This window comes from Spea bombifrons, chromosome 1 (assembly GCF_027358695.1).
Source record: "Spea bombifrons isolate aSpeBom1 chromosome 1, aSpeBom1.2.pri, whole genome shotgun sequence".
NCBI classification, from domain to species: domain Eukaryota; kingdom Metazoa; phylum Chordata; class Amphibia; order Anura; family Pelobatidae; genus Spea; species Spea bombifrons.
Window position 1 is genome coordinate 144,306,886 of NC_071087.1, and position 21,511 is coordinate 144,328,396.

Below are 21,511 nucleotides of genomic sequence, written 5' to 3' on the forward strand. Positions count from 1 at the left end.
AAAAAATGGAAAGCTTTTGTCATAAAATACTTTTATGTAACAAGTTTTTCTGCATTACAGCCTTTAGATATTATCTTGCCCAAGGTTGTTGCTATTCTTTATTCAAGATTTTTTAAATTAAAGAGTAAGCCAACTTATACAAAGTAAGGTGGAAAATATCATTGTACACAAATCACAAATATTATGAACGACAACATATCAATCCCACACCACCACCCCAATGTGTTACTATACTTAAAAATCCTACCTGTCAGCGCGCCAATCACTGTCACTCTTTCTACACATCTATAATAAAGACTGCCGTCCTAATCGTACCGTTGCATGTACCAGACCCTATTTATATACACTAATATCTCTTCTCACCAAAGCTGATTACCCAGAGATTTTGAGAGCCACTCGGGTATAATCTGGCATTGCCCTTTTTTGCCATTTCAATAGTTAAATAATTACCTTCTTCCGAGAACACTTTTAGTGACTTAATTAATAATTACTATTGACGCGTAATACAAGCGTGCATATTATTTGTACTCATATTTTTATCCTTTTGGTTAAATTAGTGGCATCAGGGGTGGCAGAAATTAACTTGGCTTTGGATAAGAATGAAGATCAGCATACTCTGCTGGCCTTGCAATCGTCCAGGACAGGGTTAAAGGGAGTGCTTGCAGAGTGTTCAAAAGCGTATCACAAGGACCTGTATGAAGCCAAGATGCAAAAATACAAAGAAGGTAATAAAGAATGCTTATCTCGTCAATTATTTTTTTTGGTTACCCTTCCAGTGCTGTTTTTCTACTTTATACCGCATGTGTGTGTGTGTGTGTGTGTGTATATATATATATATATATATATATATATATATATATATATATATATATATATATATATATATATATATATATATATATATATATATACACACACACACACACACATCTATATTGTAAGCTTGCAAGCAGGGCCCTCCCTACCTAATGTATCTATCGATTTGTCAATTCTAGTCTTGTCATATGAATGTGTATATTGTGAGAATTTTAGTGTTACCCACTTCTTTTAATCTGATCTTCTTTTTTGATCGCGCACAAGATCTTTTTGCAGTAGGCACTAGGCAGGTTACATATGCATTAGTTTTACAGTTCTTTCCAATGTTCAGTGTATCTGGAAGGTAAGCTTTAATTAATGTAATTTGTTCACCGGGATCATTTTCTTTCATTTATTGTAATGCAGGGACAGAGGAGGGCTCCTGGCTAAAGATAAGACTAAAAGATAAATATGACTATTACTACAATGTTGACACAGAAAGAGGACAGTGGTCTCAACCAGAAGAAATTACTCCAAAGAGTTCTTGGCTTTCCCGGGAAGAAATTCAGGTGCGTGCGCTAGCATTTGTGTCGTGAAAGCTAAATAATCTATTATTTATCCCAATTACAATCTCATTTCAGCAAAATCAAACATAAAATGAATATAACATATATGTAGGAACCATGTTTCTTCTAGAAATTACAATCCGTTATCAACTACAGATTAGGGCAAGCAATTCTTAAAAGGCCCATTTACCTTAAACTCGACAGTTTGTCGAAGGGGGTTTCTGGCGGACTATGGAATGATGGAACATGTAAGACAAATACAAAATACGCAATTACCCTGTTCTTTCTTAATATGCCTATTTTAGCTCTTAGCTGAGAACCGTTTCATTTTCACTTATATACATATGCCGCAATAATGTCTAATGATTCTTAATAGGATGTGGTTTTGACACCCAATATATATTTGTCACCAGGGCTTCCTGGGGTTCTGAGATGGACTGCTTTCATCATGTGCATGAGTAAGCAATTGGCCCAAGGGCGATGCATAATGGTTTGCCTAGGGTACTAGAATCCCAGGGCCAGCTCTGTTTGGCAGAAAACAGTCTATGGCTGGTCACCAGGGCTTAGCTCAATTTTGTCACGCTTCTATATATTATTTGAAACTATATCAATATTTACCCTCAGTGGATAAATATTAAATAACGGCATGGCTGATTGAAGAATAATGTTCTGGAGTTAACTCCTGTGTCTAATGCTAAAAATTTTAGAGAAAGTGCTTTTTTCATCTGTTAATGAACACTATGTAATATGGAGTGTGGATTACTTTATCCATACATAATTATCCGCTAAAGTAATAATTGAGGAACAATTAACTTTAAAAAAAAATTTAAGGAGGCTTTAGTGAACGGTTCAGTTCCAGTCACTGACAGCCATTAAGACACATTACACATTGTACAATAATACAATGCATACGGCAGTGACCACAATGCCAACGGGCATCCAGGACGCCAACGTCTTCAGACCCCAGCTGGTGAAACAGGAGAGATGATGATGATGACGATGAGAAATGCAAGTCTTGGTCACAGCTGTCATTTCCTAGAACCACATTACATACACACTCTTTCTGTCCAGTCCAGGTATATGTGCACACAAAAATACACCAAGATTTTGTTAATTAGTTTAATGTATATGATAGATGAGTGATACCTTTAAATTTCATTAAATGAATAGGGAACTTTGCAGAATCCACTCCATATGCATTTTCTCCTTTGCCCTCCCCACTAACTTTTCATATACTTACCAACAATATTGCTTGCCAGCATCATATACCTGTCCCTTTAATATATATATATATTTTAATCCCTTTACGTTACTGTCCTCCTTGATGAAAGTTGATAGAGATAGTGTCTGCTTGCACTTTTTGTGTGTTTGTGAAAATACGTTCGTAGTGTTGCTTTCAAGTTTCTTTGTACTCTTTTCTTTATTACTCAGCTTTTTTCAAAATTAAGATGACCAGAGGATATTTTGTTCTGAAAGAGCCCTTTTATATAGATATCCGGATTTAAACCTAATTTATTGCAGTCTTACATGATCTTGGGTTTCAAAGTGCTAATTCAGGGACAATCAACTGATTGTTAAAAAAAAAAAAAGAAAATTAAAAAAAAAATCAGTTACACAAAGTCATTGGTTGCCTATTCAGACCTATGCATCTGTATTGCTGGAAGTAATATAGCTTTCAGGAGTAATAAAAACATATTTGCTAGTAATAAAATACACATGTAAAAAGCCCCTTTGTACCCCTAAGGGAAAATGGATAAAATAGACCTACACTGCAAAAAATGACCATTTTAAAAAATCTATTTTGGTAAATACTACTTGAAATAAGTAAAAACAAAATGGGCAATGGAGCAAGATAAATTACACTTATACTCAAGATATATCATCTAAAGACCAGATTGCAATTCCAATTTATCTTGTGTAATTTTCAGTAGTGCTAGATGTTTAGCCTGAAAAAAAGTAAAATATTCCTAACACAAATGTACACACACACACACTATATGTACAAAAGTATTGGGACATGGTTGGATGAATTTGGTGTGGAAGAACTCGACTGGCCCACACACAGCCCTGACCTCAACCCCATCAAACTGCAACGGAGATTGTGAGCCAGACCTTCTCATCCGACATCAGTGCCTGACCTAACAAACGCTCTGGATGAATGGGCAAAAATTCCCACAGAAACACCCCAAAATCTTGTGGTAAACCTTCCCAGAATAGTGGGAGCTGTTATACAATGTCGTCAGTCCCTATAGTGCGTGTGTATGTATGTATATACATATTTATACATATTTATTTTTAATGTTTCATTATTAACATGCAGACAAAAAAAGACCATAGTATTATCACATAAAAGCATACTTTTTATTTTAGTAACCCTGTAATGCTGCTCTATGACTTTTGGGGGTCTTACCATGTATTAATAATAATACCATTAGTTTGGTTAATAAATTCTTCTGTAAAATAACGGCCGGATGATAACATTATATGTTCCTCAGTATTTACTTACAGAAATGAAACATTTCCTCCATCACCGCGTTCAAATAAAGGTGTTATACCTATTTTCCTTTCAGTTAGATGGGCGGCTTTTCAAGTGTTGAGTCATATAGAGGATTATAGTGAAACATTAACCCAGCCAGCAGTGTAAAAGACTTTAACTGTCCAAAACGATCTTTAAGCCAAATAAAATCTTTCTGTATAGCAAATTAATTGCTTTTCAGACATGGACAAAATTATACATTATTATTAACTTAACAAGCTATAATAATGTGTAAAATTTCCATGATTTCTTTTATACTATTCAGGGCCGGCCCTACCATGGAGCAGAGTGGGGCAATTGCTCCAGGCGGCACTTTTGAAGGGGCCCTTTGCCGCCCCAAGCCTTTTTTTTTTTTTAAGCGGAAGAGAGAGAGGGGCGCCGAGTGGTTTTCGCTTACCAAGTTGTCAGTACCCGCTCGGCGCCCCTCTCTCTCCTCTGCGAGCCCCTCTAGCTCGGTCTCGGTGCCGGCTTGTAATGCTGAGCGCCGGAAGATGACGTCATTTCCGGCGCTCAGCATTACAAGCCGGCACCGAGACCGAGCAGGGAGACTCACCGCAGGACTGCTGAAAGGTAAGTACAGGGGGGGGGTAGGGTAGATAATAGGGAGGGAGAGTAAGGGTATATAATAGGGAGGGAGAGTAAGGGTAGATAATAGGGAGGGAGAGGAAGGGTAGATAATAGGGAGGGAGAGGAAGGGTAGATAATAGGGAGGGAGGGAGAGGAAGGGGTAGAAGGGGGGGGTGGCATTTTAAACTTTGCCCCGGACGGCATTATGTCTTGGGCTGGCCCTGAAACTATTGTGTAGTAAAAAGCGGAAAAAAAAAATCCTAAAATAATCATTTTTTTAGCTGAAGTTTAGTTGAATTAGTTTTAGATCTAAAGGATATTTATTGCCAACCGTTTGGGTCTTCTCACTCAGCAGGTTGTGCTAAAAGGTGAATGATGGGCAAGAGAAGACGTGCTTCTGCCCAGGATGTAGGAGGCCATTGTTGATAAGCCCTAGCTAGGGTGCAGAATTACCCTAGGCTTGGGTCCTAAATGACTTCAATAGTTTTTAGAAATGATGATGCATATGTATAGAGAGATACACAAAATATAACGTATTACTGCAGTGTCATATGGACTCTTAATAGGCTGCTAATATTGGTCCTCCTGGAAACTGTACATTGACAGACTATCAACATATCTTTAATCCACTACTAGTACAACAAGAAGCAGCTGTTTAGTTGTCACCAAATCAGTTCAGATTATATGATTTTGAGAAGGTACTCAGGATTCTTAGAGGTAAATAGAAACCACAATGCTAGAGGTCCTTCCGAGATATTGTTTACAATTCATTGTATATATTGTGGCTGAAATGACCTTCTTAGCCATCACAATTTTAAACCTAGAAACGTAGAACCATTCAGCCCATCTAGTCTAATCTGCACTGATGCTGAAATACAAGTGCTAAGTGGAAGACCATGCAACGAAACATGCAATTAATTGCCTTTTCTTCCAACAGGCTATTATTGGAAAAATTACAGCAGATTATAACAGAGAACAGCTATGGATGGCCAACGAAAACCTAATCATTCTATTACAAGCACAGATAAGGGGATATCTCCTCAGAAAAGCTTTCAAGGAGAGAAAAGACTACCTTCATCAGCAGGAGCCTTATGCTATAAAACTCCAGGTAACAAGGCTTATTGTCTGCAGGGGTTTGTAATGGTCTTGGTTTAATGAGAGCCAGTAATAATTTCCATCAGGGTCATGCCAGGTTGACCCAATCGGTTACAGATTGCCCAAAAATTAGACTAGTCGTGTACTAGTTTAAAGCATAGTCATTACCCCCATTCTCCCATCTTGACTGGTCTCTGGAATTGTTACACATGACTGAATTTTGTTGACTATTGTGTGTTTATTTTTACCTGTTTTAGAGATGATCCCCTTACTGCTCTGAACCTGCCGCAGATTGTGTCAGGTTCCTGTGTGCGGAGGGACCCACAAACTTAAAGGGAGTTATTAAAATTGCATATAAAATACAGAGCGGTTTACTGTAATGTAGGTTAGCATTGACAAAAACCTGTCATATTACCTGTTATATTATTTTGGTCAAATATATATATTTTTTTATTCGTAAGCATGAAGGCTGCCATTATTTTCATGATCGTGTTACCTTGGGAGACCTTCTGTGCTCAAACACCACACTAAGCTGATTCCTTATGGCAATTCGGTGATGTCCCCTCTACATTCATTAGTCAATGTCTGGATGAGTGGTGAACAATATGCGATTCTATCGTTTACCACAGGCACTATTATAAGGGGTCAGGTTGTTAGCCTGGTAGATTTTTGAACATTTATTTTCAATCAGGTACCAGCGATAAAAATGGTGGGAAATTCCCTTAAGGCGCTGACTCTATGTCTGGGTTTTGTTAAAGTGAAGTCGAGAGAGCACGAAGGTCATCTCAAATGTATTAAAACAAATGACCACATCGCGAATAGACCCATTCATGTGCTTCAACTGAAACAATATGTAAACCAAAACATACTTGGCCTTTTTATACAGAAAGATGGTTGATTGTAATGTTTCCGTTCCTTCTTGTTGTTTTTAAAAGGCTTCTTGGAAAGGATATAAACAAAGGAAATCGTACACGGGCAGACTGAAAGTATTGCAGGGAAACATCGTGGGTATAGTAAAGGTATGACCTTTTTCATTTTTCATTATAATACACATAGTGGAAGACTTTTGCATTAGTAGCTGTTTTGTGATGTTTTTTTCTGAAGCGTTGATTGAATTTGCACCTCGTAAAGCATTGTTAATACATATCCAATATATATATATTAGATTTGTAACTGTAAGCAAAAACATGACATTATTTTCAATGGCCCTATAAGATGCACTTTACCAGCGATGTATACGTTTCCCTTACCAATCACCCTGTGTTTTTCTGGGGTGGAATAGAACAGATCTGTGAATCACGCTGTGTAGATTGTGGCCTACGTCACGCTGCATAGATCTCCCCTAGACCAGGTCCTAGGCAGACTAGAATTATGTATGCATTCACACTTAAGCATTTAATACACTTTAATAGTTTTACTTCCCACACTGAGTGTGAGAACCCCACCTCACTCATAATGCACTATATTGTGCCGAGTTTTCTTATTTCCAGTCTCTCGCTCTGATCTGAAACACATGCTCTTATATCTTTTAGATTCAGTCTTGGTACCGGATGTTAAAAGCAAGAAAAGAATACCAGAAAAGGCTCAAATATTTCAAGGAACACGTACGTCTGTTGTTTATTTACTTTTTAAGAACAAAATTAATTTGTCGGAATGTGTCCTCAAAAGAATGTGTCTTTTGTGTAGGAGAAGGAAATCATAAAAATACAAGCATTCCTTAAGGCTAATAAGGCCAGAGAAGATTACCGAACACTAAGTAAGTACTTGCAACTTTGTTTTCATTTTTAGCTAGAAATATGTGTAGCTAAATCCTATGGATAACTATGTAAAGCACGCTGTAGTTTTCTTGAATTTTGGAAAAAAACCCCAATGCAAACATTCAAAATATTAAAAAAAGGTCTAGGAGTTAATGTTTTTTTTTCCCATTTACCCACACAAATTATATACGTTTATATACGATAGATAGGGCTTTCCTTTTATACCACATTTAGACGTAGAGTTCAACATTTATTATGAATAATATAAATGTGAGTAAAAAATAAAAAGCCAAATTTGTTTATGATTTTGCTATAATAATTGTCTCTAAATGTAGTTAAGTTGAACAAAATAGTAACCATGAGCAAATAAAACAATAAATAAGCCCACAAAAAGTGTACATTTCTAGAAAGAAGTCAACCTGGGGTATTTCACTAAGATCACTTAGGTTCTTGTCATGTAGCCATTTAGCCACCAATCTCAAGTTAGCCATTATTATTTATTTTATTTATTATTATAAAGAAAACACTTTGACCCACTGGTGGTTATAAAGTCTCTACAGAATATAATGCACGTTCTGGCTGGTGTGTCTCTTTTAATCGGCCACAGAGAGAGGAAAGTGGAGATGGTTAAATATTATCACTTCTACATCACCTTGGGCAGTCTTGCCCAAAATCTTGTCTGGTTTTCCTTTTTTTAACCTGCGCATAATAGTTTAAATAGTCATAAGCATATGATAAATGTTAACATTCGTCAAGGTACTCAATGTTCCTGCATTCTGGTACTCACACCTATCTTACTCATTGTAGTTAGTTCTGAAACTCCCCCATTGAGCGTTGTCCGGAAATTTGTCCATCTTCTGGATCAAAGTGATTTGGACTTTCAGGAAGAACTGGAGGTAACAAGACTGAGAGAGGAAGTGGTCACAAAAATTAGGTCAAACCAGCAGCTTGAAAAAGATCTTAACCTCATGGACATTAAAATTGGATTGCTGGTGAAGAACAGAATAACGTTACAGGTGAGATATCCCATGTGTATTTCAAAGGATTCTACTTCAGGGAATGGAATAAAAGATCTCGGACTTCAAGTGTCCTCCCTTTACTCTTATCATTATGTATATTGTGTTGGATTTTACTTATCTGATATTAGCCATTTGTTCAGGCCGTGTTTATACACACACACACACACACACACACACACACACACACACACACACACACACACACACACACACACACACACACACACACACACACACACACACACACACACACACACACACACACACACACACACACACACACACACACACACACATAACACCAAATTAATTGGCTGCCTGTAATGTAATGTAACTATTTTCTTTCTTTCAGAGAAAGCCTAGTTGTGCCATTTTAATGTTGGTTCCACATGAAATTAGAAACTTAATTACCTGCTTACATTTCCTGCAAACAATATGAGTCACCCCATCTAAAGAAGAATGCATATTAAACTATTCTGTGAGTACTTTAATATGCATTCTTCCAAAAATTAAAAAAAAATACAATTAAAGCACAGATGAGGATGCCCTGCCTCTAAGATTTACAAATTAATAAATCATTCTTCCCTCTTAGAAGTTTCAGAGCAATAACTGTTGTTGTGCAGTAATGCGATTTTAAGTCCTCTCAAATCTAACGAACGATTCAATTCTCAAGCCTTTTCCCCTGAAGCCAAACAGTTGTGCAAGTCTGGCCATGGGCCTTTTTGTAGAACACTCTTAAAAATATTACTTTTGGAACCCGGGAAGTTCCAGCACGGAGCTCAGATTGTCCGTTATCCGGAACGAAAAAGAAAGTCTGTTGTGCACTCCAGAGACAGAGGACTCGAAGACAATCTTAGAATTGTTTCTGTCAATACGTTTTGTAAAGAAAGAACAATATTTAATATATCGACTTAATTCTATATAAGACGTTTGTGATCTCCAGAGTTGGTATTGTAGAACAGAGCTCTCCAACTGGAGTGTGTATGTGTGAATGAGTTAGTGTGAGTTAGTGTACGTATGTGTGTGATTGCATGTATGCTTCTTTTAGTATTTATGGGTCTGGCCCCTCAACTGCTTGGTGCAGAATCCAGCCCATCACACCAATGAAGTTTGACAGCATTGGGATGGATGTATTTTTACATGCAAACCCTATAACAAATATAACACCTATATGTATCTGCAGGATGTTGTCTCGCACAGTAAGAAGCTGAACAAGAAAAGCAAAGGCCAGGTAGAAGAGATGCTGACGGTGGACAAGCAGGGGATTAAAGGGCTGAGCAAAGAGAAGAGAAAAAAGCTGGAAGCCTATCAGCACCTTTTTTACCTTCTACAGGTAAGTCTTCTTAAAGGGATATCACCCCTGAATTTGTTTCCTAATGAGTTACATATAATTACTTTTAAATGAGTAAAAAATGTGTGTTTAGTGGAGTTTGACCAACTAAAATTAACATTTTAAATTCTTAAACTCACAACAGGAAAGTGCGCTCCCAATTCCCCTGTGTGTGTCAGCAGCCCATCTAAATACCGCACAAATTTATGTTCAATATCAGAGTCGCACTAAAATGGGTGCCACGGGTGCTCAACATCCAGGGACCTGGTAACTTAGGTGCCCAGCAGGGTCACGTAGGGCTGCTGCGCGGTCACACAAGTTAAGGGGGAGGAAAAAAGCTGCCAAGCTGTACTGGTGATGAGTCACAATGTGTTTGTATGTGTGTGTGTGTGTGTGTGTATGTATGTGGAAGTGTATAGTGTTAGTGAGTGTATGTCTAAATGTATTATGTTCATGATGGGACAGAGTTTGTATGTGATTTTAAAGTGTGTATATAGTGTAGCATGTGTGTTTATCCTGCTGTATGTGTAAGTGTATGGTGGTAGAGTGTGTGTATGGTACTGTATGGTAGCGTGTGTGAGCATATAGCAGTACAGTGTGCATGTTGTCCATGTTTGGGGTTTACGATATGGTGTTAGCATGTGTGAGAGGGTGTTGTTAGCATATATATGTGCATTTTGCTGTATAGTGTGAGAAGGTGTATGTCAGCATATGGTGTTAGAGTATATGTATCTAAGTGTGTGTGGTGTCAATGTGAGTGTGGGTGTTAGTATTAGGTGTTAGTGTGATTGTGTGTCGGCGTATAGTGCTTGGGGTTAGTGGTGCAAAGGAGAGGAAGGAAGTAGTGTGTGTGTATTATGTTAGAGTGAGTGGCTGTTAGAATGAGTTTCTGTGTTAGTATCTGTATTTGTTTTTTTTATTGTGGGGCACCAAAGAAATGCTGCACTTGAGAGAAACTAATCCTAGGCTCACCCTGAATATTGTCACATACGTTTTAGTAAGGAGATTAAGTGATTGCTTCAAGCCAGGGACCCAAAACTAATAATCAGTCCATGACAATACCAGGCTTGTCCATGACAATACCCACACTTTGGTTAAAATCAATTACAACCCAGAACCAGGTCAGGCATAAAAGCATTGATAAAAAAAATGTATTGTACCAGTAGTTAAGTTGCACCCACCTTAGGTTCTCTTATCGCAAGTTGGATTTAATCATCTTGTTTTAGTGTGAATTCATTTTTTTTTTCATTCATCTCTATGACTGTTTCATATGATTCAAATAGTTACAGTAAAGCAAGCCCTAGGATTGCCTACCACAGGATGAGCTCCAACATAATTACATACAGATACAGATAGTAGAGCTTAATAGTAGGTTTAAGCTTCATAAGCCCAGAAGACCAATACGGCTTACAGTTGCTACCCGCAACACTGTCCGATAGTTATATTATCAAAAATCTGCAGGTTTCGTAACATGAGCAGGCGTGTTTATCCTTATAACAGTTTCAGCACTTTTTCAGCCAATTTATTAAAGCACAACGATTATTCTCAAACCATGCAAAGCTTTACAGTATTATGGATAGTAAAACCTAAGATCTAAACAAATCCTTATTAGGTTTGAATGTATTCTTAAGTGACGTTCAAGAAAACACTTTCAGAAGCTGAGAGATTTTCCATCTTCCTCCTCTTTAGCTTGCTTATATAATGTGTCATGTATGGTCTTATATTTATGGAGTGTGTATATGCATACAGAATGACCCTGCTATGGTCTGTTTGGTTTTAAGTCTAATGTTTTATGTTGTGTGACTTTGTTTCATAGACTAACCCAACATATTTGGCCAAGCTGATCTTCCAGATGCCACAGAATAAGTCAACCAAGTTTATGGACACCGTAATCTTTACACTATATAACTATGCCTCTAATCAACGAGAGGAGTACCTACTGCTTAAGCTTTTTGAAACCGCTCTCCAAGAGGAAATAAAGTATGTACTTCATCAAATATATATATATTATTAGGTGAACCCAAGGTGTTTGTGATTTCTAACTGCTTAAGATGCTTGGCTGGATGCAAGAAGCAGTAACAGTGGGTGAGCCCCTATAATAATTGGGCTAAGAGCATGCTCACTGCTTCTCTTGTCCAACATGCCAAAGAGGAAACCCATAAATGTAGCACAGATTGCTGCTGTCTAAATTCTTTGTTACTGTAGACACAGCCATTGCTGTCCGGGGATTCACAAGATTCCCCATAATCCTGAAGAGGAGCCCACTGGAAGTTGCACTCCTGCCCTCTTTGCCAGTCCTAATGAAGTATTCCCTTCTAACACACTTAATAGATTTTTAAGATTGTCTAATATTGAAAAGAGCACTTAGTCAACTGTGTCTCATTTATAAGAGCGGCCTAACAATGTACACCTGAGGGGATTGATTCTCATAATTCCTGGTCCTCCGCTGTTTTGCATAAAATATATCGTATTTGCTCGATTTTGAAGACAACCCCCCAAAATGTTATTAATTTAGAAAAAAAAGAGCCTGAATATAAGACTACCCTATAGGAAAATGTTTTACTAGTAAACATTTATTCACATGTAAACTACTTTTTCATATTTAATAAAAACAATGATTAAGAAAAATGCATTTTTTGTTTTTATGTCCTTTTATTTACCAACCTGCCACCCCAGTTATGCACATCTGCCCCACAGCTTGCTACTCAGATATGCCTTATGCCCCCCCCCCATTTACCAATCCCTGGACATCCTTGGACTTGTCCCCCGTGCTCCAGACTCCCTGGTGTCAAGTGAAAAAAGCAGGTGGATGTCTGCACAGTGTGCGCAGACAACCTCCGCTGCTACCCGGGACTTCCGCCGGGGCTTCTATTACTGAGCACCGGAAGGTCGCATCACGCCGGTGCTTCGTCATAGAAGCCCTGGCAGAAGTGCCGGCAGGAGCGGAGGTTGTCTGCGCACATCGCACAGATGTCCACCGGCTGCCAAAGAGCAGCGGGGGATCTGGATCTTAGTCTTGTAGTCAAGCCTCTATTTGAGGTCTGATTATAAGACAACCTTGAATATAAGAGGGGTATTTTTCAGAGCATTTTTCTTTAATTTTTTTTTAGAAACATCAGTATGTGAACAAACATTCATATTAAACATGTCATTACAGGTCAAAGGTAGACCAAATACAAGACATAGTCACTGGAAACCCAACCGTGATAAAAATGGTGGTCAGCTTTAACAGAGGAGCCCGGGGGCAGAACACACTGAGACAGTTGCTGGCGCCCGTAGTTAAAGAAATTATTGAAGATAAGTCTCTCATCATCAACACCAGTCCTGTGGAGGTGTACAAAGCATGGGTGAATCATCTAGAAACCGAAACCGGAGAGGCAAGGTAAATGTTTTCTTCAGAACTTTCTTTTTGCAAGAAGCAGAAGTTGTAGTCCGGGATTGTTTTATCTTTATAAAAGTTCATTATTTATTTTTCTGTACCATGTTGCATTTCAAACCTATATTACCAAACGTTATAGCCAAGATCAAGGGCCAAAAAAGGTTTACAGTTTTATAGAAGACAAAAGCGGGGCAGGCAGGGTGGTTTAATGAGTTATATCTGTGTTTCTGTGAATGCCTGCATGTTTAGAGAAAACATTCATCAGATCATTTATGTGTGCAGTTAGGATTTGTGATTTATTGTTTGTATATTTTGAGGACGGTCAGACTGTATGTATGGATCCAATTCTGAAACTTCTGTTGCTTTTTGGTACAAAGTATATTTTATTGGCAAATGCTCTAGAGAGATCCCCAATACACCATATGAATGTATTACATTTTGAGATTTTGTTTTAACATATGCATATATCTACTGAGTTGTTACTTTCGATATTTACAGCAAGCTGCCGTATGATGTTACAACAGAACAAGCTTTGTCCCATCCAGAGGTCATCAGCAAGTTAGAGTCTTCAATCCAAAGCCTCCGAACGGTGACTGACAAAGTTCTCCAGTCCATATTCTCGTCGCTGGATCTGATCCCGTAAGTTATTGTCAGACAGGCCAACGTAAAATGCATTGATCGAGCCTCGAAGATTTTTTATGCATTGAAACTAAAATAAAACAGTGCAAATATTGACCTGGGTACATTCTAAAAGAAAAACTATCCACTAGTACTTACCTTACAAACATATGTGTTTAAATAAGGTATTGCTCATTTGCCTCAAAAAATGAAAAAATACTCACTTGTAAGTTGGGAAGGCCATGCCACAAATAAGATAGGGAGCTGTCTACTCTATTCCAAGGATCAATGCAACATGTCAAGGGCATGTACTATATTTGGTTGGTGACAACCATATAGATTTGGCAACAAAGTGCAAATTATATCATATCAGGTCAATTTTTGAGCAGAATCTGGAAACATGAGCTCTGTAGAGTGAGCAAACATCTAACACATGATACATTACAATTACTTTCTACATATATGATTCTTATATCCTGATGTCTACGCTCCATGCCATAGTATCTGCTGTTTAATGTAGTTTTGTTTCATGTGCAAAGATCATTCTAAGGTTCTAATTCTGTCCAGCAGCACAGTGTAAAATAATGCTTAAAGGGGAAGCATTTTTTTTTTTTAGGGATCAGTGAAGCAAACATTATTCTCCTTTTTAAGGCTGCTTTTCAATTTAAAGAAAGGTATTAACCACTTATTGTTCTGGGTATGCAGACACTTCAAACGGGTTTATAGATGTATTTATCAGTTCAACCCACGTTTTTGATATAAATTAAAAAGAAGCATCACAGTGTTTTCTTTATTATGTAAGCCATTTCTTTGTTTTTTCCTCTTTCTTTCTGAAGTTATGGAATGAGATATGTAGCGAAAGTGTTGAAAAATTCCCTGCACGAGAAATTCCCTGATGCAACAGAGGATGAACTTTTAAAGGTATGTTTAATGTATTGTATCGTTGCAATGCTTACAATCTTTTTGTGCCACACTCCAGAATCCACAGAATAAGAAAGACATGACTGATTGAGCACTTTACAGCAGGAAAAAATAGACATGCTAGGTGGACCGAATCCCCTGAATGCCACTCTGCCCCCATGATATGCCCCCCGACTTTCCGATCCCTGTACTTGTCCCCCGTGCTCCAGACTCCCTGGTGTCAAGTGGAGGCAGTCAGTGGATGAGTGCGTGATGCGCGCAGATGACCTCCGCTGCTACCTGGGACTTCTGCCGGGGGACACATCACGCCAGCGGAGGTTATCTGCGTGCATCACACAGACGTCCACCAGCTGCCCCCACTTGACACCAGGAAGTCTGGAGCACGGGGGACAAGTCCAGGGATCGGTAAATTGGGGGGGCATATCATGGGGGCAGATATGCCCCTTTACAGCAGGAAAAAATAGACATGCTAGGTGGACCAAATAGTTATCTGCCATCAAATTCTAGGTCTCCTTTTCAAGCTCTGCTAAAAACCTTGGAGTAGATCTTCACACACACACATTAAAAAAGAGAGAAACATACTCATCAAATGTTATCAATGAAAATTACTAAATAATAATTCTAAATGATACTGGCGGAATCATTTGATGCAACCTATATTGGAGTAAGGCAGCAAAGGCAATCTTTTCAAATTCTTTATAACATCACAGGACTCAGCGTTAATGATGTCTACTTCCTGCTACAAAAGTAGACCGTATGCAGTCTAAGTCGCTCAACACTACATTTTGTTTCTTCTAGATTGTTGGAAACCTACTGTATTACCGGTACATGAACCCAGCCATCGTCGCCCCTGATGGTTTTGACATTATTGACATGACAGCCGGTGGACAGATACATTCGGACCAGAGGAGAAACCTGGGTTCTGTGGCTAAAGTGCTCCAACACGCAGCTTCCAATAAACTATTTGAGGGAGAAAATGCCCACATGTCTTCCATGAACAACTATCTGTCTCAAACATACCAGAAATTCAGGTTATTTCTTTATTTTGCTAGTTTGTTCATTCCAATGTGTCATATTATTGTACCTAGTCTGATCTAACTACAAAATAGTACGCTACATTGTGGACAATGCCAAATAGCTCTGCCTGGGAAAATACTTTCAGGGGCATTGCCAGGAAAGCTGCCAATCTGTATCTGCTTAAAAACATTTCCCAAAATAATGAAACTTGTATTGTGGAAAATTAATTAGCCATGTATTTATGGCAACAATATGCTTTTATACTGAGGCAGTGATATTCTAGTGTGGGAGAATATGACAAATATGAAAACAATTTAATAATAACATGGGAAATTAAAAACCATAGCCATAGAATTTCACTTGTCTTCATATATATTTCTAATAGTATCAGTAATGATCACTTGTTTCTGTAAGTTAAATTGTTATGTTATATACTGCTTGTTACGTCCTGTCTACCCACTGTACGGAACATGATGACGCGATATAAAACCATAAATATAATAATGAGCATGGCAAAGAATATGCACAAAGCATTTAGATTAGTAGGGGCTGGGTGCCTCTAATGGTCATTTGTGGAACTGCAAGTTAAAATAAGGTAGCATTTTAGCTGTTAATGTATAAAATACGCTCGCTAGAAAACTAGGTCAGAAAATGTACTTTCCCAACATGTCAAACTTAATGGATAATGTGTAATACACTGTATGAATTCCTGTATACTTACATTGCATCCTCATTTGGAAATGTATTTCCGGAGCCTGCTGTTTGCCTGAATAGTCAGTCAGTCTTTAGTCGTTGAAGAACAATCTGGGCCTATTTATACGCTAAATGTCTCTATTGGGTTTGAATGGATAGAACATGGGTTTAGTAAGTAGAACCCTCTTTAAGACAAACACTTTTTTCAGTGCGGGAAATTCAGACCCCAGTAAAATTCCCAGAAACATCCGAGAGCTTAAAACAATTCTATCCAACAATCGTGAAATTTGAAGTTGTACAACAGCTAGAAAACCCCCTGGTGTAGGGCTGGGTCTATACAAAGCACAGCGGTAACTGGAAACGTAGGAAATTAAAGCTTATGATTTCTTTTTTCCTTTAGGAAATTCTTTCAGGCAGCCTGTGAGGTTCCTGAACCAGAGGAAAAGTTTAATATTGATGAGTTTTCAGATTTGGTGACTCTGAGCAAGCCTGTAATCTACATCTCTATTGAAGAAATCATCAATACCCACTCGGTGAGTATGGTTGTGTTTGGAGCACTGTTTTTGTATTGATTAGACGATGATTGAATTCAGTGCATATGGCTTATTTCAAAGCATAAATATTATAACAAGATATAAGGAAGTTTTACTTTAATGAGGGGGTAAGAGATCAATGGAACAGCCTCGCAGCAGAAGTGGTAGAAGCTAATATAGCGGGGGGTTTAAACGTTCATGGGATAGACATAAAGCTAAGCTGAATCTAAGACGAAACCAAGGACTGATCATGGTCTGATTCTTTTACATCAGGGAATAGCAGGCAGACTAGATGGGCCGAATGTTTTTTATCTGCCGTCAAATTTCTATGGGGGGGGGCAGCCCAAGCTATAATACCTGCAGCTTCAAAGGATAATCATTTTAACTTTGTTGACAGAAATCATTTCCTGTGTATTTGCTGGTCTTTTAACCCTGTCTATAGTATGTTTTCTGAAGTCTTAAATTACTCTGCGATTTAAATGGCCATAGCAAACAAAAAGAACATTTGCTCATTAGCAACAAGTAATTGGACTGTTGCTATTTATAAAGAGTTATAAGCCTGCAAATTAAATAAAAGGCCTTTAACTCAGGAAGAAAGGCCAGACCTGAGGAATTATTGTACTTGAAGTACATAAGGTAAATTCTGGAATTTGTATACACATATCCGGTGCTACTTACAGATTAAGTTAGTAATGTCTGCCTCGATTCAAACACTACTCAATTTAGGCATGTTTTAGTTCTGTTTTGAGAAACCTATGTGTGTTGATAGTAATGAATAAGGGTTTTTATGTAATAATTTGCCCTATCTTTGTCATTCTGTCTGCCCTTTACAGCTGCTTCTAGAACATCAAGATGCAATTTCTCCCGACCACAATGACGTTCTGCATGAGCTGCTCGAAGGACTCGGAACGGTCCCTGACGTTGAATCTTTTCTTGGTAATGAAATCATGAGTATTGTAGTTAAATTGAGGTGCACGACATTATAGTGTTACTGAACATGGTTTTTTAACTTGGTAATTTCCTGTTCCGGTCATCTGCTATCACTCTGTACGTAAAGATTAAAATAGCCTTCGCCAGGATTCTTCGCACTACAACAAATTAGAAGGGAAGTATGGCGGCGTTGTCATTTTTAACCCATATGCTCATTTTGTAACCTATATCCACGTTATTACCGGTAAAGGCACATACTGTGGGACAGTGTACATTGATATATATTGTATATGCAAAAATGTTCTGAATTTGGCTGCTGACATGCTTGCATTCTTTATGAATTCTGGACATAAGTGTGACTTAACTCTATTCAGTTTGCTCACTGAAGTATTAGGTATAATTTGTGTGTGCCAAGTTCTTTGGTGTATCGTTGAAGACACCGGAATAAACATGAAAGCTAAATGCGTCCTTTCAATGAAAATAAAGGAAAGCTCTTAACTTGCATACAAAGCAGAGCAATTAACGTGCGCCAACTATAAAAACACATCTTTATTACAGCAACATCACCCATGGTTTCATAAAAATGTAATATATTTCCGGGCCAGCAGAGTATGCAATCAGGCACGTCTTCTAACTGCAAGTAGATAATCCACCTATATAGCATAAAGGGTTAAGTCTCGCCACCATAGCACGTGCTTTTTGTTTGTTTCATTGAAATTGTTTTAGAGATATTCATTTTCTCCTCAATGTTCTGTCCTGGCGTTCTTTCTTCTCCACACCCCACCCTTACAAATGCTGCATGAGCCAACCAACAACAATCAGCAACCTAACAAAAGTGAGAGATAACAGATCCTGAGAAAAGAGGTTCAGATACCATTGCCATGGCATGCACATAAAGCTGGTATTAATAGATTCATATTGCTACCGAAAGCAATAGAGGAACAAGGATGGGATAATATCCTAAAAGTATACTGAATGAAATCACAAAGTGAACCTTGCAGTCAGACGTGGGAACTATGAAAAGCTTCCTTCGAATGTTTTGTATACAGTGTTTTCTTGCTGTTTGTTAAATATGTGTAAATAAACATTTTCTGATTCCGTTGGTTTCCCAGAGTGTGTCGTCTTCCTCTGGAAATTCCCAAAGTCTGGTTTACAGTTACTGTAAATGTAGAATGACTTTTATATGGTTTGTTTTTCACGTAAGAAACTCGTAATATTCTATAAAACATTACCAATCATTCTAGTGCCCAACATTTCTGTAGCCTGTGATGAAGCACATCCGTCGGGTTCTTGGGGGACCATACCCAATTTCCTCCCCTGATGTCCCTCCTTTCTAATGTTTGTTTGGGATGAATGTATCACAGAGCTGTACAGACATAGAAGTCTGGGCTCATTAGGACAGTGCAGCTACAACCCCAATAACAGCACATCTCTTATACAGCATTCAATATACAATTAATCATTCTAATGAGACTACAAAGTAAAAAACATCAAACATTCTAAAACATTTGTCTTCAACAAGAGGACTCTGCTTCCATGCTTTTAAAAGTTTGTTATAAGAACGTATACAAGGTTCAAGTTCTTCTTCGAACCAACATCTTTAGAATATTAAATTTCTCTACTCATGTAGAAAATATTCAGTACATTTCTGCCGAACTAACTTCTTCGTAAATGAAAATGTGTTTTTTCTTAGCATATCGTTTCTCAGCAGATAAGAACCATCTAGTCTGCCCGTTTTTTTCCTGCTGTAAAAAACCACCAACCTTATTTGGTCTTGTCTTACATTCAGGCTAGCCATATGCCTGTCCCATGTACATTTAAATTCCCCCAGCGTATTAACCTCTATCGCTTCTACCGGAAGGTTATTCCACTACCACTGTAAATCTCCCATTTTGTTATTTATAATGTATCTATACACACGTTAGTTTTTGATTGAGGAAATGTAGTAGAGTCTTATAGGTAGAATGCAGTATTGGTCTGAATACTGGTAATGCCCAGTTATAGACTCGGGGCCAGATTACCGGCAGATGCCCTACGAACCTATACCTGTTGTGATATTCTTTAGCCAATTATAAATGAATTGTCTGAAGATATCTTGAAATACTTAACAAGTAAAAAAATGGATAAATGACCCGTAATGCAAAAATAAAGTAGTAGACTAGATCATTTATTTTGGCATTACGGTTCATTTATCGTAAGCTTGCGAGCCGGGCCCTCTCTACCTAATGTATAGGTTTGTCTTAGTCTGTCAATTCTAGTCATGTCATACCTCTTGAATATATGTATTGTATTAAGCTCTGCATAAATTGTTGGCACTACATAAATAAAAGTTAATTTATTTATTTACTTATTCATATTAGTTTTGTTCCATATATATGTTATATATATTCTATTAAAATGGTTGGCAATATAGCCCCGTTTATACACTCGGTGCATTTAGCCGCATGCACATTTGTCGTGTCAGTGTCTAGTGATTTATTTCATACATATTAGAGAGGGTTTATTCATTATTATTTCATTTTATTCATTTATTTTTCGCTTTATGAATTAAAAGTTAAATTTTATATTATATCATTTATATCTGGGTTTTTCTCTGTGAACCCTTTCTTTCCTCCTTGGTTTTGGTATGTTGGCATTGTCCCTTTAATGAACTGTGGTATCACGGTTTCCGGTCGTACAACCTTGAGTTATAATTTTCCATTTTTTGATAAATGTTACATGCTTGCTGCATTTTTTCGTGTGTATCTAATTTCCAGGCCTTTGTAACGTGAATTGGATTTGTCGGTATAAGTATGCTGGACAGCTTTGTCACTAGAGCTTTGCTCTGATATATCTCACTTGATTTATTCACCTAACATTTCAGAAAAATGTATATAGTTCATTGATTTAAAAGAAGACCAAAAGGCAAAGACCTCTCAAAAATGTAAACCATATGTGCTTTTTTGCCAGACACCAATCATTTTATACACAGAATAGGATCATTTTTAAGGAATGCGTGAATAATGCTTTTGACCTTAGTTGTGACATTTTAAGTTTGGTGTATCAATATTTTTATATCTGGTTCTAATAAATTGGTTTCATTATTTTCTGTTATTCTATGTTTAATGTATTGTCTTCTCTGCTCTCCCAACAGGCGAGGGGGCTGTTGATTCCAGCGACCCCAACAAAGAAAGTGCTCTGAGTCAGCTGGCAAAGACCGAAATATCCCTCTCCTTAACCAGCAAGTTTGAGGTACGAGAAGGTGAACTTAAAGACATGAAGAGCTTGATGATCAAGTAAGTATTCTGTCTAACTTGCTGTTACCAGTTGTAATTTGTCCTCGTCCATCCTGAGGCTCATGGGTCCAGGGAATAAGTACAACTAGTCCTTAAAACCAGGTCTTTGCATTTGCCATCTTGCATGCCCGAGGCATCCTTTCTATGTGGCCGATGGGGACCAGTCTACATGCTAGTGGCATTAATGCTAGTAGTGGATGCCTCCAGGCTAACATCAGGGTAGGAAGCAAAATTTACACTGTATGTTTCTTTTCAAAACCATCCTTCCTAGTTATCATACTGGTAGCTTCTTAGATGTCTATTAAGTTTATCTTTAGAAGAGGAGGCATAGTTGGTCGATATGGTCCTGTGGTAATGTGGGTTCATATATTACTGCCGATGGATCTGCCATAAAAGCACACCATGATTGTTTAAAAAGAAAATAAAACTCTGTGGGTCCAGTGCCTTAAACCCCGTCAATGTGTCTCTTTATTTCCTACT

The 21,511-nt window shown here is 37.9% G+C and overlaps 1 protein-coding gene across 2 annotated transcripts in view; it reads left to right on the plus strand.

The window, feature by feature from the left end:
- Positions 1 to 21,511, plus strand: part of IQGAP2 (IQ motif containing GTPase activating protein 2) — a 112,478-nt gene that overhangs the window by 83,780 nt on the left and 7,187 nt on the right. For both annotated transcript variants that reach the window (XM_053447958.1, XM_053447959.1), the window contains 16 exons: positions 558 to 725; positions 1,222 to 1,364; positions 5,402 to 5,572; positions 6,495 to 6,578; positions 7,092 to 7,163; positions 7,246 to 7,315; positions 8,124 to 8,332; positions 9,519 to 9,668; positions 11,482 to 11,645; positions 12,823 to 13,047; positions 13,543 to 13,683; positions 14,499 to 14,583; positions 15,382 to 15,614; positions 16,694 to 16,826; positions 17,660 to 17,762; positions 20,890 to 21,031. In XM_053447958.1, the coding sequence (XP_053303933.1) occupies positions 558 to 725; positions 1,222 to 1,364; positions 5,402 to 5,572; positions 6,495 to 6,578; positions 7,092 to 7,163; positions 7,246 to 7,315; positions 8,124 to 8,332; positions 9,519 to 9,668; positions 11,482 to 11,645; positions 12,823 to 13,047; positions 13,543 to 13,683; positions 14,499 to 14,583; positions 15,382 to 15,614; positions 16,694 to 16,826; positions 17,660 to 17,762; positions 20,890 to 21,031 (2,293 nt within the window). The remainder of the gene's footprint in view (positions 1 to 557; positions 726 to 1,221; positions 1,365 to 5,401; positions 5,573 to 6,494; positions 6,579 to 7,091; positions 7,164 to 7,245; positions 7,316 to 8,123; positions 8,333 to 9,518; positions 9,669 to 11,481; positions 11,646 to 12,822; positions 13,048 to 13,542; positions 13,684 to 14,498; positions 14,584 to 15,381; positions 15,615 to 16,693; positions 16,827 to 17,659; positions 17,763 to 20,889; positions 21,032 to 21,511) is intronic.